We start from the raw sequence: 17,505 nt of genomic DNA on the forward strand, positions 1-17,505 counted from the left end.
TGTAACAAAGTATGAACAGTAAGGTTTTTACATACAGTAGTACATATTACATACGTACATAACTTTTTTTTTACAGGAATTTCAACCAAGTTTGATTATGTACATATGTACATGTTATAAACCACTGTACGTATGGTTACTGTATGTAACTTACTAAACATACATAACATGACTTAACTTTGATACTTTTTTGGTACATTCCAGAAAACCAGGACCCCTCCATGATGCAGGCTATGGGGCCACATAAAACTTTGTCCAGGGTTACTACATAACATAGCACGACAACTGTAAACTATGTACTACTGTACTAAAGGTAAGGAATTATACATAGTAGTAAACATACATTAAGTAAGTTTTATACGTACATACTAAAAAAAAGTGACCAAGATCTCTCACATGGGATAAGTGATCAAGGTCCCTCATGGAATTACATACTGTACATACACTCCCTGCTGAACAGGGGGTGTAGACCAATCATTTACAATATGCAATATTAAACCACTGTATGGTGCATATTACTGTATGTAACTTACTATGCATAGAGTACTTACTGACAAAATTATGTACTTCCAGAACCCCCTGAATGATGTAGGCAATGGGGCCACATAAGACTTTGTCCATCCAGGTTACATTGATGCGACAACTTTAAACTAAAGGTAAGGAATTAATTAACATACATTAACTAAGTTTTATACATGTTATATATGTGATAGTATTAAACCACTGTATGGTGCATATTACTGTATGTAACTTACTATGCATAGAGTACTTACTGACATACTAATTATTTTTTTGTACATTCCAGAACCCCTGAATGATGTAGGCTATGGGCCACATAAGACTTTGTCCCATCCAGGGTTACATAGCAGGACAACTTTAAACTAAAAGTAAGGAATTAATTCACATACATTAACTTTTTTACTCTTGATATAACTCAAAGTAAGGAATTATAAACTAAAAGTAAGGAATTAATTAACATACATTAACTCTTTTACTCTTGATATCTATAATTTACATATTGTATTCAGGACTTTGTGTAGTATTTTGTACTAATTGTGTTATACTTTTACCTTCCAGAGCTACCAGACTGGGATTTTAGTGTACTCCAGGATCTAACAAATACATACGTACTACTACGAAGTGTGCAATGCATGTATATAGTGTACAGTGTTTAGTGTATACCCTAAGGATTAAGTGTAGTACATTGTGCTTTTTAGTGTCACAAGAGTTTAATAAAGAATTATACCTTCAAGAACCATCCTTTGCATTGGAATAACCACACTACACATCATGCAATCTACTTGCATGTCACACAGGTAAGGGAAGGTCTCTAACTTTTTTCTTAGTTTAAGGCATATTTCCAAGTGTCGTTCCGGCTTACGACGATTTTCGGCTTACGACGCGCCTCAAGAACGGAACCCCCGTCCGTAACCGGGGACTGGGGAGCCTGTACTTTGTCCTCATTACTTTTACTTTACTTAGATTTCTTCTGAGTTGCATTTCCAGATATATGATGCATTGTAAAAGCTTTATAAATCTTGTGGTGTTTTGTAAATTCTAAGACTGCTGAGTTTCTATTGTTATTCAAACTTAAGTTTCTCTTCTATCTCTGACCACTTTTTCACTACAAGATCTGTCACAAACAGCAATGATGAAATAACATTCCCTTGTAGTACCTCACTCTTTACTGCAAGTTCACTTGACTTGATATAAACCTATCAACATCTGCTCTGCATCTACTTAATTCATGGGTGATTTTAATTAGTTTTCACATACTGATGTGAATACCATAGTGACACAAAACCTTCCACAATATTGGATACCTTGAATGGAATGGATGGAAGGTGTGAAAGGGGTTGAAAAGGAAAGGACTCATCACCCACATGGAAAAAAATATGCAAGGTAAGAAAGGAGCCTGAACTGCTGCTGGTGAGCCTTCAGTGCAGGTGTATCAAGCTGTTAGTGTTGAGGAAGTTGTCTGCATAGGTGTTCACCTATGATGCAAACGTTTAAGTGTGAATGTGGTAGTGATCATATTTTTATTATCATGGAAATCTCTCAGTGATAATGAAAATTGACAAATTTAATCATTACCACCATGAAAAGAGAGATAATAATGAATGAAATTATTTAATATAATATGGAAATCCTTGAAACACAAAACGCTTACAGAATGAGTGTGGAAATTCTTGCAGACACAAAAAATGAGCTGACAGCTGAAGAACTGCTGGACTTTACTGCAAAGACACACAGATCAATGGGCAAGATGATGGTTTCTTCTTTCTGAATGAATAAAAGTAAGAAATTTTGGCCATATGGCTCAGCACTGAGGCCAGGGAGTCCATTCAGTGTGCTTGTCAGAGCACATCTCATGACACTGGAAGTGGCTAAAGTTATGGGTTTACAATTAAACAAATGAAAGACCATACTTAAGTTGTTGACAAGTGTAATTGATAACTACTCAACATATTTCCTAACAATACTCATCAGTACAGAAGTCTACAGTAAACATGCTAATTAAGTATTGTTAATTTATTTACATACCTCTCTCTCTAAGTTTAAAATCTTCTTTAAAGTACTTGAAGATAGCTCCGCAAATGGATCTCTTTCAGCAGAACTAATCAAGTCTGAGAAAAATCCTGAAACAAAAATTAAGAAATTATTAGTACCTTAAATTATTTCGAACAAAAAAATCTCTATTCTAAATAAAGTATCCAACATACTGAACAAACAAACCATTCTCCTTAGATTTGTAATATATATGTTATTTTACAATAAAGTTTTGTACACTACTTACCTGGCAGATATATACTTAGCTTAGCTTACGTCTCTGACGTCACAACAGAATTCAAAACTCGCGGCAAACGCGACCGGTAGGTCAGGTGATCTACCCCACCCGCCGCTGGGTGGCAGGTCTATGAACCAATCCCCCTTTCCAGTCATATTTTCTCTTCCACCTGTCTCCTGAGGGGAGGCTGGGAGGGCCATCAATCGTATATATCTGCCAGGTAAGTATGTACACAAAACTTTATTGTAAAATAACAATATCATTTTTGTACATGAACTTTCCTGCCAGATATATACTTAGCTGATTGACACCCTTGTGGAGGGAAAGAGACAGAGCTAACGGAAGGAAAAAGGGGAAACACATCTGTTGTAGGATACTAACAAACCTTGGTTCTTACCTGATAAGGCTGAAGACTTCATATGGTACTGTCTATTAGTCTGCAAAGCCTGAAGAGCTACAGCGAGGGCGTGACCTACAGCTGAAAAGACTCTTTGGGTCTACCGAAGGGATTTGATATCCGCTTACTCAGTAGAATCCAAGTCGGATCATGTCAATGGGGATTCGCCCTCTTAAATGACAGAGCCTGACCACTACCAATGCAGGGAGCTCTAGCACAAAACAGATCATCTAACCATTCTAATGTTAGCAATACGAATAGAAAGAGATGCCTACCCGCATCCTCTTTCAAACAACCATAAAAACACAATACAAACAATAAGGGAAAAATTTTTTACAAAGGATATGCTTCAGCTCCCTGCCCCAGCACCGAATCCGCCGATACGTATGGGCCTAACACGAAGCACTTATTGTAAGTAATCTTGACGTCTCTAAGGTAGTGGTTTCGCGAATACTGAATTGCATCTCCAGAATGTTGCTTTCATCAGATTCTGGAGTGACATATTCTTGTTGAAAGCCAAGGACGTAGCAATGGCTCTTACCTCGTGAGCCTTGACATTCAAAAGCTTTTACTGATCCTCACCGCAAGCCAAATGTGCTTCTTCACGAGGCTTCTAATAAAGAAGGACAAAGCATTTTTAGACAATGGTCTACTGGGATCCTTTACAGAGCACCAAAGTCTGTCCTTAATGCCCTTAAGAGACTTCTTCCGCTGGAGGTAGTATCTTAAACTCCTCACAGGGCAAAGAGTTCTTTCTGGCTCTTCCCCTACCAGGGGAGCTAAGCCTGGAACCTCAAAACTCCTTGGCCAAGGATTTGAGGGGTTCTCGTTCTTAGCTAGAAAAGAAGGAAGGAAGGAACAAATCACGGAATCTCCTTTGAAACCTACCCTTCCTTCTAGAGCATGAAGCTCGCTAACTCTCTTGGCAGATGCTAAAGCCAAAAGAAAACAGAGCCTTCTTCGTAAGATCCTTGAAAGAAGATGACTGGGGTGGTTTCAAACTTCGAGGACCTCAGGAAACGAAGAACCACATCCAGATTCCAGCTCGAATTTCAGTCGAGGGTTTCTTGCAAGTTTCGAAAGATCTTAGCAGATCATGTAGATCTTTGTTGTTGGAGATATCTAGGTTCCTGTGCCTAACACAGCTGCTAACATGCTCCGATATCCTTTGATGGTTGAAACTGCAAGACCGCATTTTTCCCTGAGAAAAACCAGGAAATCTGCGATTTGGGTCACAGAGGTACTGGAAGAGGAAAGCTTCTGGTTCTGCACCAACGGCGAAAGACGTCCCACTTCGACTGGTAGACTCTAAGGGTAGAGGGCCTTCTAGCTGAGGCGATAGCCTCGCTGCCTTAGCTGAAAACCCCTTCGCTCTGACAAGACTTTTGACAGTCGAAAGCCAGTCAGATTGAGAGCGGGGAGGTTTTTGTGATACCTGTCGAAGTGGGGTTGTCTGAGCAGATCTACTCTTTGTGGAAGAGCTCTTGGAAAGTCCACCAGCCTTCCAGTACCTCGTGAACCAATCTTGGGCCGGCCAGAGTGAGCTACAGCGTCATTCTTGTCGCTTCCGAGGCCGCAAACTTTCTGAGTGTTTGACTCAGAATCTTGAATGGAGGAAAGGCATAGACGTCCAGACCTCTCCAGTCTAGAAGGAAAGCATCCACTGACACTGCTCCTGGGTCTGAGATCGGGGAGCAGTAGAGGTCTATCCTTTTGTTCTTTGCTGTCACAAATAGGTCGATATGAGTCTGCCCCATTACCTCCACAGTCCTTGGCAAACTTCTGAGTGTAGAGGTCCACTCCGAGGGAGCACTTGATCCTCCTGCTCAGGAGATCGGCCCTGACATTCCTTTCTCCCTGTACGAACCTGGTGAGGAGAACGATCTTCCTTGCCTGAGACCACAACAGCAAGCCCTTTGCTGTTTCGTACAGGGAGAAGGAGTGTGTCCCCCCCTGCTTTCTTATGTAAGCCAAGGCTGTGGTGTTGTCCGAGTTGACCTGAACTATAGCATTTCGGACGTGGGGCTCGAAGGCTTTTAACACCAACCACACTGCCATCAACTCTTTGTTGTTGATGTTGCCAGGACACCTGTTCCCCCTCCCAGGTGCCTGACACTTCTCTTGACCCTAGGGTCGCACCCCAACCCGTCTCCGACGCGTCAGAAAACAATACTTGGTTCGGGATTGGCATGTACAGAGACAGACCTTCTGCAAATCGGAGAGGGTCTGCCCACCACAGAAGGTCCTTCTTGATTCCTTTTGATATCATGAAAGAGAATTCCAGATCTAGAGAGAGACCCCTCCAATTCCGGTAAAGGAAGAATTGGAGAGGTCTGAGATGCAACCTTCCTAGAGAAACGAATTGCTCCAGCGAGGAGAGTGTCCCCAACAGACTCATCCACTCCCTCGCTGTGCATGCATCTTTCTCTAGGAAGGTCGTTAGTTTCTCTCGGCAACGGAGCAATCTCTCGGTGACGGATATGCCCGGGCGAAAATCCGAGAAAACCATCCGAATCCCCAGATATATCAGCTCTTGACTGGGATTATTGTGACTTCTGGAAGTTCACCAGAAGCCCCAACGAACTTGCTAAAGTCAGTGTCTTTTTGTAGGTCCTCCAGACATCGTTCTTGTGAGCTTGCTCTGATCAGCCAATCGTCTAGATAGAGAGACAGCCTCACTCCCTCCAAATGTAGCCACTGCGCTACATTCTTCATTAAACCCGTGAAAACTTGAGGGGCTGTCGAAAGGCCGAAGCACAAGGCCCTGAATTGGAAGATCTTCCCTCCCATCATGAATCTCAGAAACTTCCGTGAAGAAGGATGGATAGGCCACATGGAAGTAAGCGTCCTGAAGATCTAGGGACACCATCCCAGTCACCCCCCTTGGAGGCGAAGAGCCGCCAACACTGAAGAAGTTGTCTCCATGGTGAACTTCTTTTTTCTACAAAGACATTCAGGGCGCTTACATCCAGAACCGGTCTCCATCCTCCTGAGCTCTTGGGAACTAGGAACAGTCTGTTGTAAAAACCCGCAAATTGAGGATCTTTCACTAGTTCTATCGCCTCCTTCTCCAGCATAGATCTACTGCTAGAGAGAGGGCTTGATTCATGATGGGGTCCTTGTACTTGGCTACCAACTCCCTCGGAGTCGTCGTCAATGGAGGTCTTGATAAGAAGGGAATGAGGTAGCCTTTGCGGACAATCGAGAGTGACCAGTGTCCGCCCCTTTCTGGGCCCAGACGTCGGCAAACTTCGGTAGTCTGGCACCCACTGATGTCTGGAGAACTTGAATACTACTTCTTCCCTCTGATGGATCTAGAGAAGGTCTTCCCTCGTTTAGCGGGTCTAGATCCTCTAGAGAAGAAGCTCTGGCAGGAGGGACTCCTCGAAAGGGCTCCTGCCTAACTGGAGTCTCTCTCTTGGTTTTAGCCTGGAAAGAAGTGTGAGGCTTCCTGGTAGACTGGGCTAGCATGTCCTGTGTAGCCTTAGCTGAAAGGCGGGGACAAGAAACATCCTGAATGATCTTTTTAGGGAAAGAGTTGAGGAGAGAGCTGAGAATACAGGAGAGAGGCTCTCTGAGCATGAGATATGATTTCGTCAGGGAAATCGAACAGTAAAATGAAATTTTCATTAATAAAATGAAGGTTTTATTGTATACTTACCGAACAATTATAGAGCCGTGATTTCCACGCGGCAGGATACTAAATTAAACAAATTTTAGCGCGTCTGCGTCGCCAACACTGGTGGTGATGACGTCATCCTCCCTCCACTCGCGAGAAACCAGGTACAACTGCCCAGGTGAATCCAATTCTTTCTGCCCGTCCGTCCACCTAAGGGGAGGATGTGGGTATAATCATAATTGTTCGGTAAGTATACAATAAAACTTCATTTTAATAATGAAAATTTCATTTTATTGTAGTGTCTTACCGAACAATTATAGAGCTGATTACACATTTCTGGGAAGGTGGGATTCAGTGGAACACTAGTATTTTTAAATGGTTACATTTATTGCAAATACCAGTAAACACTCAAGGTGTCTGTTGTACCTTACCTTGTAAGAGAGCTACAGCAGACTGTTACTGCCTCTGGTCGGTGCTCTTCTTACTATTGTAGAGGAATTGGAATTGACCAAAGTTAGCCTCTACAGGAGTGGAATCCTTCCGTAGTTCAAGCGAGTCAAGCTGACTGACGGAGGATCGTAACAACAAAGATTGCCCTTGCCTGGCTAAGACCAGAAATTCAATCATACAAAACATTTGTCACCAACACCAGATTTAAAAAAACATATATACCCAACCATTGTAAAATCTGACCTAACAGACTGGTGAGTATCCCAGGTACTCAGTACCCCCAGCTTCCCTTGAACTCGACAACCTATTCAAGGTGAAAACTTAGCATAGAGGTGACGACCCCTGTGCCGTTTCTCCCAACACCATGCCAGAAACCGCACACACGCCTAACGTTTTTTACAATTCTCCGAAAACACCGTTCTATCTCTTTGAGATAGAACTCGCAAAAACCGAATTCGATCTCCAGAACGTGCTCTGAAGAATCGAAGCTAAAGATAAATTCTTTCTGAATGCTAAAGAAGTTGCCACTGCTCTAACCTCGTGAGCTTTAACTCTCAGAACGGAAAGATTGTCGTTCTCGGGATCTGCGAGTGAGCTTCCCTGAAAAAGATCTCTAATAAAGAACGATATAGCATTCTTAGAAAGAGGACGAGAGGGATTTGAACCGAGGTGGCCCAGAAGCTTAGAAGATTGTCCTCTAATATCCTTAGTGGCAACAGATACTGCTTAATAGCCCTGACTGGACATAAGAGCCTTTCTTCCTCCTCATGTCCAACCAAATCAGATAAGTTCCTTACCACAAAACTCCTCGGCCAAGGATTAGAAGGATTCTCATTTTTGGCTAGAAAGGTCAAAGATACCGAAAATACAGCATTGCCTTGAGAGAAACCGACTCTTTTGTCTATAGCGTGCAATTCGCTGACACGCTTAGCAGAAGCTACGTGCAATAAGAAAAAGTGCCTTCTTAGTCAAGTTCCTGAGTGAAGCCGACTTCAAAGCTCAAACGGTGGCCCCCCCCATGAGGAACTTAAGCACCACATCTAAGTTCCAAGCCACTGTATCTTGCGGGAGCTTAGTGGTTTCGAAAGACCTAATGAGGTCCGACAGATCTGAATTGGAGGAAATAAATCCAAACCTCGATGTCGAAAAACCGAAGAGAGCAATGGCTCTATATCCTCTGATCGTCGAAGGAGCCAGTTTCTTAGAGTTCCTAAGAAATAGAAGAAAAATCTGCTATTTCTGTTAAAGAGGTCGCAGAAGTAGAGACTTTAGCACTTCTACACCACTCTCTGAAGATTCTCCACTTCCCTTGATAGAGTTTGTTAGAAGACTCTCTCCTACAACGAGCGATAGCTTCTGCAGCTCTTCTTGAAAATCCTTTCGCTCTGACAAGATTCCGGACAGTCTGAACCCTGTCAGAGCTAGAGCGGACAAGTTTTGGTGGAACCTCTTGAAGTGAGATTGTTTGAGAAGCCACTTCTCTGGAGGAAGAAGTCTGGGGAAGTCTACTAACAACTGGAGAAGGTCCGGGAACCACTCTTTCCTGGGCCAAAAGGGAGCGATTAACGTTAGTGTTACATTGGTGTGCGACATGAACTTGTTCAGCACCTCTCTTATTAGACCAAACGGAGGGAATGCATAAGCTTCCAGACCCGACCAATCCAACAGCATTGCGTCCACCGACCAAGCTAGAGGATCTGGGACTGGAGAACAAAAGAGAGGAGACGGTTGTTCCTTGATGTCGCGAACAGGTCTATTGCGGTCGTCCCAAAGGTGCCAAAGTTTCTGACAAATCTTGTTGTCCAAAGTCCACTCCAGAGGTAACACTTGCTGTTGACGACTTAACTCGTCCGCCAGGACGTTCATCTTTCCCGGAACAAATCTCGGGACTAGCTGAACCTTCGCTTCGTTTGACCACAGGAGGAGATCCTTGGCTACTTCGTATAGAGAGAAAGACTGAGTCCCCCCCTGTTTCCGCACGTACGAGAGAGCCGTGGAGTTGTCGGAGTGCACTGCCACTACTCGACCTTCTACTAAGCTCCGAAACTGTCTGAGCCCCAGGAAAATTGCTAACAGTTCCTTTACATTTATGTGGGAACTTCTTCTCCTTCTCCGACCAAGCTCCTGAAGTTCGTTGATTTCCCAGTAGGGCTCCCCAACCTGTGTCCGATGCGTCGGAAAAGAACTGTAGGTTCGGGAGGATGGGTCGTAAATCTAACCCTTCTTCCAACCTTGCTCGAGAGAGCCACCACCTTAGGTCCTCTTTTATTTGATCTGTGACAGGAAAGGTAATCGAGTCTGGTTGTGTCTTCCTGCACCAAGAGGCTCTCAGGAAAAACTGCAGAGGTCTCATGTGCAGTCTTCCCAACTTCACAAATTTCTCCACTGACGTCAATTTGCCCAGGAGCCTCATCCACTGATTGGCAGAACTTACCTTTTTGTCCAAGAACTCCTGAACTGTCTTCAGACAGCCTTGAACCCTCTTCGGGACAGAAAAGCCCGAAAAACTTGAGCATTCAGAATCATCCCCAAATAAAGGATGCTCTGAGATGGAACCAACTGGGACTTCTGTTTGTTGACCAGAATTCCTAACTTTCTGGCAAGATCCAGAGTTGTTCCAAGGTCCTTCATGCACCGACTCTCTGATTCCGACCGGAGAAGCCAATCGTCCAGATAGAGGGAGATTCTTACTCCTAATATGTGCAGCCAGCTTCCTATCGGGGATAGAAACCCTGGTGAAAACTTGAGGAGCGGTCGCTAGTCCGAAGCAAAGCGCCCGAAACTGAAACACCTTGCCTTCGAACATGAACCTCAGGTACTTCCGAGATTCGCGATGTATCGGAATGTGAAAATAAGCGTCTTGCATGTCCAGAGAGACCATCCAAATCCCCCTGTCTGATGGACTCCAGAAACCGACCGAGTGGTCTCCATATGAAATTTTGTTTTCTGGACATGCAAGTCAGGCGCTCACATTCAAAACCGGCCTCCAGCCCCCTGATGACTTGGGAACTACAAAAAGGCGATTGTAAAAGCCTGGCGGAAAATCCCCTTCTATCTGTTCTATCGCTTCTTTGAGAACAAGCGCTTCCACTTCTGCGGCTAGCGCCAGAAATTTGTCTGAGCCCGGAGAGTATGCCTGGAATGGAATTGGCACAGGTGAGAGCGAGGGAGGTGAAAACGAGAGGTAATACCGATAGCCACCGAACTTGAGTACTTGCACTACCCAGGCTTCTGCTCCTCTGTTTTCCCATTCCTCCCAAACCCAAAACAGAGCCAGCCTGGCTCCCACTGGTGCATGAAGAACAGAGCTTTCATTTGGAAGGTTTGTTAACCTTGGCCGAGGCCTTAGACTGAGGTCGCAAATTCGACTTCGGCCGAAAGAAGCGCTTGGGTTTTCTCCCTCGAAAAAGGCGCTTGGGCCGAGGAGAAACCGAAGGGACAGTCTCCACAGGAGCTTTAGGTCTCTTAGTAGACTGTGCCAGTAAATCCGAAGTAGATTTCTTATCTAGCGCAGACGAAATTGACAACACTACATCGTCTGGAAAGAGGTTATCTTTCACAAAAGGAGCAAACAAGAGAGCAGACTTCTGTTGGGACGTAACCCCTTTTAGGAAGCAAAGGAGCCACCAAAGTTGCCTTTTCTTAAGGGTACCAAAGGCGATGAGCGAAGCTAACTCATCACATCCATCCCTAATGGATTTGTCCGCACAGGACAGAACACCAATCCAATCCTCCGCTAACTCCTGAGAAAGAGAAGGACATTCTTCGATCTTGGCCGCTAAAGCGCCAATAGTCCAATCAAGGAAGCTAAAGACTTCCAAAGTTTAAATTGATTCTTTACAACGTGGTCCAACTCAGGCGCTGTAAAGAAAACTTTCGCTGTCGGCGAAAGCAGATCTTCTAGAGGAGTCGATTAAACTGGAGAAGTCTCCCTGGGAGGAGGCAGAAACTCCCAGAGGAAGGAGCTTCCCAGTTACATAAAACCTATACCTCTTACGAAGCAACTTAGAGGGAGGGTAAGCCAAAAAAGAGCCTTCCCTAAGTCTCTTTTCATAGACATCCATTTCTCGTCTCTTTCAACGAATGTCTAACCGCTTTAGATAGAACAAGTTTTGGGAGGAGAGGGTCTGAAGTTTTCCTCCTCATCAAAAAGTCGAAGTTGGGGAGCGGCGGAGCCGCTTTTTCTCACAAATAATCTGGATAGATACCAGAAGAAATCTAAGGAGACGTGAATAACACGAGAGGTGATGTGAATCCTCCTCCTCTACTTCTTCTTCATTCTCCGATACCGGCCGAAGAAGTAGACGGAACTACAACCGGATCTGAAGTTTCGAACCACCCTTGGACTCATTCATCCAGTTGGTTAACATCTCTAAATGCTTGCGCAAAGGCGCCAGAGACGAATCAAAAACAGTTAACGTAGGCTTGGAAGAGCCTAAATGTTCAGCAGGAGGCGGAAAAACTACTTGCGCCTCGCTCGGAGCCGCCGAAATTCGAGGCGGAAACAGGCGCATCAGGCGTAACAGACGAAAGCGCCTAAAGAAACACCCTTAGAACTGCTAGCTACAGCGCTAAAACCACAATCTCTACTAGTAGATGGAGCCGAAAAAGGTACAGATTGAGGCGACGAACGAGGCCGCTAACGGCCGAGGCGCAACCCTACTCTCAGGCTCCTTATACCGCTTGACTGGAGGAGGCGAAGAATCGGCGCCTGAACGCCTCTTTAAGGGACGCGAAACGGGCGCAATCTCGCCAAGAGCGCCGCGCGACCGGGAGACGAATCGCTTGAATCATTTGAAAGGCGTCTGACCGCAACACCTTTCCAACGCTTAACCGAGGCCCTGTTGAGGCGCAACAGGCTCAACAAGAGAGGCGCCTGTCTGGTGGGCAAATCCCGATCGACCTCCCTTGGACTTCCGGTATGCTTCTTCTCCCCGGTGCGGGGGAGCTGGACAGTGACCTTTGTCTAGGAGACATGTCGGACAGACAGACGCACCCCTCAACTACACTCTTACCTGAAGCCGCTTTCTCCAAAACTCTTAACTGAATTACCAAGTTGCAAAAAACCGTATTCGCTAGTACCGAAAATTTCTGATCTAACCTCGATTCCAGACTGGCATGGTGTCGGAAGAAACGTACACGGGAAGCCGGAGAAGTGGGATTAGTAGGAGGAATAGGAGGTGTAGTTAAAGGAGACATAACAATTTGAGAGAAACAGAAGGAACAGATGCATCGCAAGACGAAGCCGAGCTAAGTCTACTTTCCCTAAGCGCTGCTTTTCTAATTCTGTCTTTAGCTAATTTCTCCGAGTATGAACTAAAAAACTTCCATTGAGAATCAGTCCAATCACTTACACTCGTTACATGTTCGATCTGCTGAACAAACCTGTCCCCTACACTTAACACATTTAGTTGTGAGAATCATACTCTAACTTGGATAATCTAGTTTTACATCCTGAGATGCAAAACCTAACTCCCACCACGGACTAGAATCCGACATGGCAACGCCTAAATAAAAAGCAAAATAACAAACAACGCCAAAAAGAGTACTTCACCAATTCCGAAGATCAAATCCACAAGAAAAAAAAGCGAAGCAAAGTCATCCAAACCGCACCGACCACCACCGATTGTTCACGGACGCCGGCAGGAAAAGAATTGGATTCACACCGGCAGTTGTACCTGGTTCTCCCGCGAGTGGAGGGAGAGATGACGTCATCACCACCAGTGTTGGCGACGCAGACGCGCTAAATTTGAATTTAGTATCCTGCGCTCGTGGAAATCACGCTCTATAATTGTTCGGTAAGACACTACAATAAAACAGATCTTTTCTTGATTACTCCCGCTCCGAAAAGGGAAGCTACTTCACTCGATCCATCTCTCACTGCCTTTTATCCATACACGTGAGAACACTGATAAGATCCTCAGGTGAAATGGAATCCGGGGTCTGCGTCTTCTTGGCCAAAACGCCCAAAGACCAGTCTAGGAAGTTAAATACCTCCAGGACTCGGAACATTCCCTTCAACAGGTGGTCAAGCTCATTCATCCCCCAGTCGTCTTAGCAGACATGAGGGCAGAGCGTCGAGAGGAATCCACCAGTGAAGAGAAGTCCGAGTCTGCCGAGGAGGGAAGAACAAGGCCCAAGGGTTTCTCCCGATTCATACCATCCTAGCTTTCAGTTAGCTTAGAAGGAGGGAAAGAGACTCGTCTTCCCTTTCTCTTCCTTCGAAAGAAGCCACTCACCAAAACCTCTAAGCACCTTCTTCATAGAGATTGCAGGCTTCATCCTGACACAGGATGAAACCTTCGAAGTTTTCGAGGTCGAAAATAACGATAGAGGCGAGGGCGGGGCGACAGGAGAAAGGGCGTCTCCGAATTCCTGAAGCAACAGGTCTGTCAAACGCTTGTATGAGGAAACGGAGGAATCTTTAGGAATTTCTTCTTCTGAGGGATCCTGTTCTTCTTCCGCTGAAGATCCTTCACGATCCTTACTATGATAGGCTGTCCTTGTCCTCAGCCGAGAGTCCATCCTTGGAAGAACGTCTGGAAGAACTCTGACATCTAACTGGGGAAGTCATAACTTCCGTTGAGATTCTGCGTGAAAACTCCTTCTTGTCCGGATGAGGGCGTACTCTAAGCTCTTGGCGCCTAACGAACGCAGGGCGAAAAATCTGGCAAAGAGCGCCTACTAGGCGAAATGTATCTATCAGGCTCCTGGCGCCTGTCTAAAGGAGAGCGGCTGCCTGGCAAGAGCGCCTGCCAATGCGGGAAGCGCTTATCAGGCTCTTGGCGCCTGCAGCAAGAGGAGAGCGAATCTCTGGCGACAAGAGCCTACCAGGAGAGAAGCGTTCTGACAGATTCCCGGCACCTAACTCGAGGAGAGCGAAAATCAGTAGAAGATCGCCTTGTAGGAGAAGAGAGCCTACCAGGCTCTTGGTGCCTGCTAAGCGAAGGCGGCTGACAGGAGAAGAGTGCCCTGTCTACCGAAGGGCGTCTGGTCACAGGAGAGCGGAAGCCTGAAGGAGAGCGCTACCATGAGAAAAACGCCTACCAGGCTCCTGGCGTCTGCCAGCGGGAGAGATCCTGTCTCGAGATGAGCGCCTATCGGGAGAGGCTCGTCTACGGGAAGCATGCCTCTCGTCCGACGGAGAAACGATGTCCACAGGAGAGCGCCTGTCCGTTGAAGAGCGCCTCGTACTACGATCCAATCCTGGAGAGAGGGCGGTTACTGACGAATAGCAAAAACCTGGAGAAGAGCGCCTGGACTTCTTTACCGGGAGCGAGACGTCCTTCCTACGACGAGAAGTCACAATCAATGAGTCAGCCAGAGCCGTAATCTGCGCCTGCAGACTAGCCAAAACACGTGTAAGAGATTTAATAAAGTCCTTCACGGGAGACGCAGCTCGATCCTTACTAGGAGAGTGAAACTCCAAAGAAATCCTCGGTTTCTTCACATCCAATCCAAGATCTTCTGAAAAAACTTCAGGGCTGGAGGGGAGAGCGGAAGAAGCTTGCCAGGCTCTCTTCGACGGCCGAGAAGCTTCCGAGGAGCTCCAACCACGCTTGGGCGAAGGAGAAGGCGAAGACGAGAAGCATTGCCGTAAGACTTCTCTCTTGGCGCGATCCAAGGTAGCCTGGGAGCGAACATCAGGCGCTACCGAGGGGACGCCTGACTGGTGGGGATTCTCCCTAACCTTCCTGCGGCTTTTGACTTTCCTCCTCCACTGGGTCTGGGAGTCTGGAAGAGGTCTAGGCCTAGAAGCATTAGGGAGCCGATCAGATGCACCCTCCACTGCACTGGGATCACTGCACAATCACTATCACTCTTACCTTCTAGCACTTTAATTTTCACTCCATGCTGCGAATAGTGGCTCTCATAGTGTCCACCTCTGAAGGAGCATCTTCCTTCGGGTTCGATGCAGGGAGCAGGGGCTGAAACTGGTAAAGGCACTACATCTACAACAGGGTTATCAACTTCAAACTCGCTAGCCTGACGAGACCTACTAGAACTCCTAGATGAAGCTTTCCTAACCTTGTCCTTCTCAGCTTTCTTACATAAGAAGAAAGTGCCTTCCATTCTTCTTCATTCAATTTTCCACATTCATTACAAGGGTTAATAAATGAGCAGATCATTCCCCCTACAAACCTCATGCATACTGTGTGAGGGCCTACCGCAGCTTTCGGTAGCCTCACCTTACAATCGCTAACAGAACAAACTCTGAACATAGTTGATTTCTTAATATCTAAATCAGACATAAGAAATTCCAAGAATAATCAAAAGAATAATCAAAAACCGGTCCACAAATCGCAAATGCCAACCAAGGAGCAGGTTTACTTCACCAAAAATCCAATGAAACAATCCAGGGCAAAAACGAGTAATAATCCAAAATCGAGAGGTATCGACAACAGATGTAGTTTGACACCGGCGACAGAAAATATATGACTGGAAATGGGGATTGGTTCATACACCTGCCACCCAGCGGCGGGTGGGGTAGATCACCTGACCTACCGGTCACGTTTTGCCGCGAGTTTTTGGATTCTGTCGTGACGTCAGAAACGTAAGCTAAGCTAAGTATATATCTGGCAGGAAAGTTCATGTACAAAATAATTATTTACATAACTCAACTGCTGTGTTGTCTCTTATTTCACTTATTTTTTAAAGAGAGAACTTTCATTTGAAAAATAAAGTAAATACGGTATATTATTTATTATATAACATAAACTCTTTTTTCTTAATCTAAAACCATCACCATATAATAGCCCTGCAAGCGCACCCACTAACTTTCTAGAAAAGCTCAAAGAAGAACTCTTGCCTTACTGTATACACTTTAGCCCTCCAATGTGGTAAAATCCTTCCTAGTATTGTCTAAAAAATCAATTCTAATTTTTAAAAATAGTCTTTGCTTTATTACACCCATCACTTAATGATACCCTGTGTACTAGCTATTTAAGTCGGAGGACTCTTATGAATCCTACTAAAGGTACTTTGGAGCCTGGATATACAGCAAGCTAGGGGGAAAACTTCTTCTCCAGTATGTCAGAAAATTGAACTGGATGCACAATTAGGCTACTGTAATGAAAACGGAGGTTCCAAATTTACAAAAATACTATTCCATATACATATTAAACTTCTAATTTACTTGAAGACATGGATGACTTGGGGAATGTGCTTTGGTAATATACGAAAGTCAAATTCATTACCCTAGATATAGAACATCAAAACTGCTTACCTCCAAAATACCCAAAAATAAGGAAAAGTACTATCAGGACATATGGCAGTTTCCTTTTCAGCCTCCTCTGAAGCGAATACATATTATGCAAGGACATTGCCTTCATTCCTGGTTTTATGGAATCATTTCCAAAAAAACAGCCTTTCTCTTGCACTCACATTGAAGACTCAAATTACAACTTTATTTGATGACTGTAGAATCTCCAACCTAGTGAAAATAAAAAACAAAATCAGTGTTTTATGTAACTGCAGGGATGGCCATAATTTATCCACTATTCTCTTAATGCATACTCAAGTAACAGCAGTATGGAGATGCATACTGATACAAATGTGCCACCTGGAAATCAAAGTCCCTGGCAAGAAACATACCATACAACTATTATTATAAGCATTACCATTATAAGCCAAGGTACAACTCTAGATGGAATTGTAGAATGTTACACATCCCAGAGTCCCAACTTCCAAGCTACAGTGTTTGGTGGTTTTCTGAAGTTTTGTACATGTGGTTTTTCATTTAGAATTTGCCTTGGCCCAAATTTACATATCCACTTATCCTAATAGTTTTACCTTTCCATCTGTAAGGTTCACTACACAATTTTGTATGTTTTTTTCCTGTTGTGGCCATAATGTGCAATGATCTTAAACAGCAGTTTGAATCATTGGATTTGAAAAGTTCAAACTTGGTGCAAATTCTTTTCTTCCTAAGCAGGCTGATATCCAAATAACAAAAGTACCTGTTATTTACAAGGTACGTAGTACTTTGTTATACTTTGTAAATAATGAAGTACAATAAATAGGATTAATAAGAAATAAATTCTGAAGTAAAACTCATAACAGGTGTGGAAAATGGGTTAAGAGGAAATATCTTCTAGCTGGATACTTCTTCATCTTCATAAAATTATGCTCTGATATGCTATGGGGAAGACAAGGGGTGGACCCCTTGCCATGAAGGACCGGTGGTGTGACAGTTACACTGCGACTACATATGTATTTCACTTTATTGTTTGTGGTGCTCCAGATTAGGTT

General features: G+C 44.5%; 1 protein-coding gene across 2 annotated transcripts in view; it reads right to left on the minus strand.

Moving 5' to 3' along the window:
- Positions 1 to 16,684, minus strand: part of LOC135212033 (galactosylgalactosylxylosylprotein 3-beta-glucuronosyltransferase I-like) — a 48,953-nt gene extending 32,269 nt beyond the window's left edge. For both annotated transcript variants that reach the window (XM_064245337.1, XM_064245338.1), the window contains exons 1-2: positions 16,481 to 16,684; positions 2,545 to 2,639 (exon numbers count right to left, since the gene is read on the minus strand). In XM_064245337.1, the coding sequence (XP_064101407.1) occupies positions 2,545 to 2,639; positions 16,481 to 16,586 (201 nt within the window). In that variant the 5' untranslated portion in view covers positions 16,587 to 16,684. The remainder of the gene's footprint in view (positions 1 to 2,544; positions 2,640 to 16,480) is intronic.
- Between the last annotated feature and the right edge of the window lie 821 nt (positions 16,685 to 17,505).

Source organism: Macrobrachium nipponense, chromosome 40, assembly GCF_015104395.2.
Source record: "Macrobrachium nipponense isolate FS-2020 chromosome 40, ASM1510439v2, whole genome shotgun sequence".
NCBI classification, from domain to species: Eukaryota; Metazoa; Arthropoda; class Malacostraca; order Decapoda; family Palaemonidae; genus Macrobrachium; species Macrobrachium nipponense.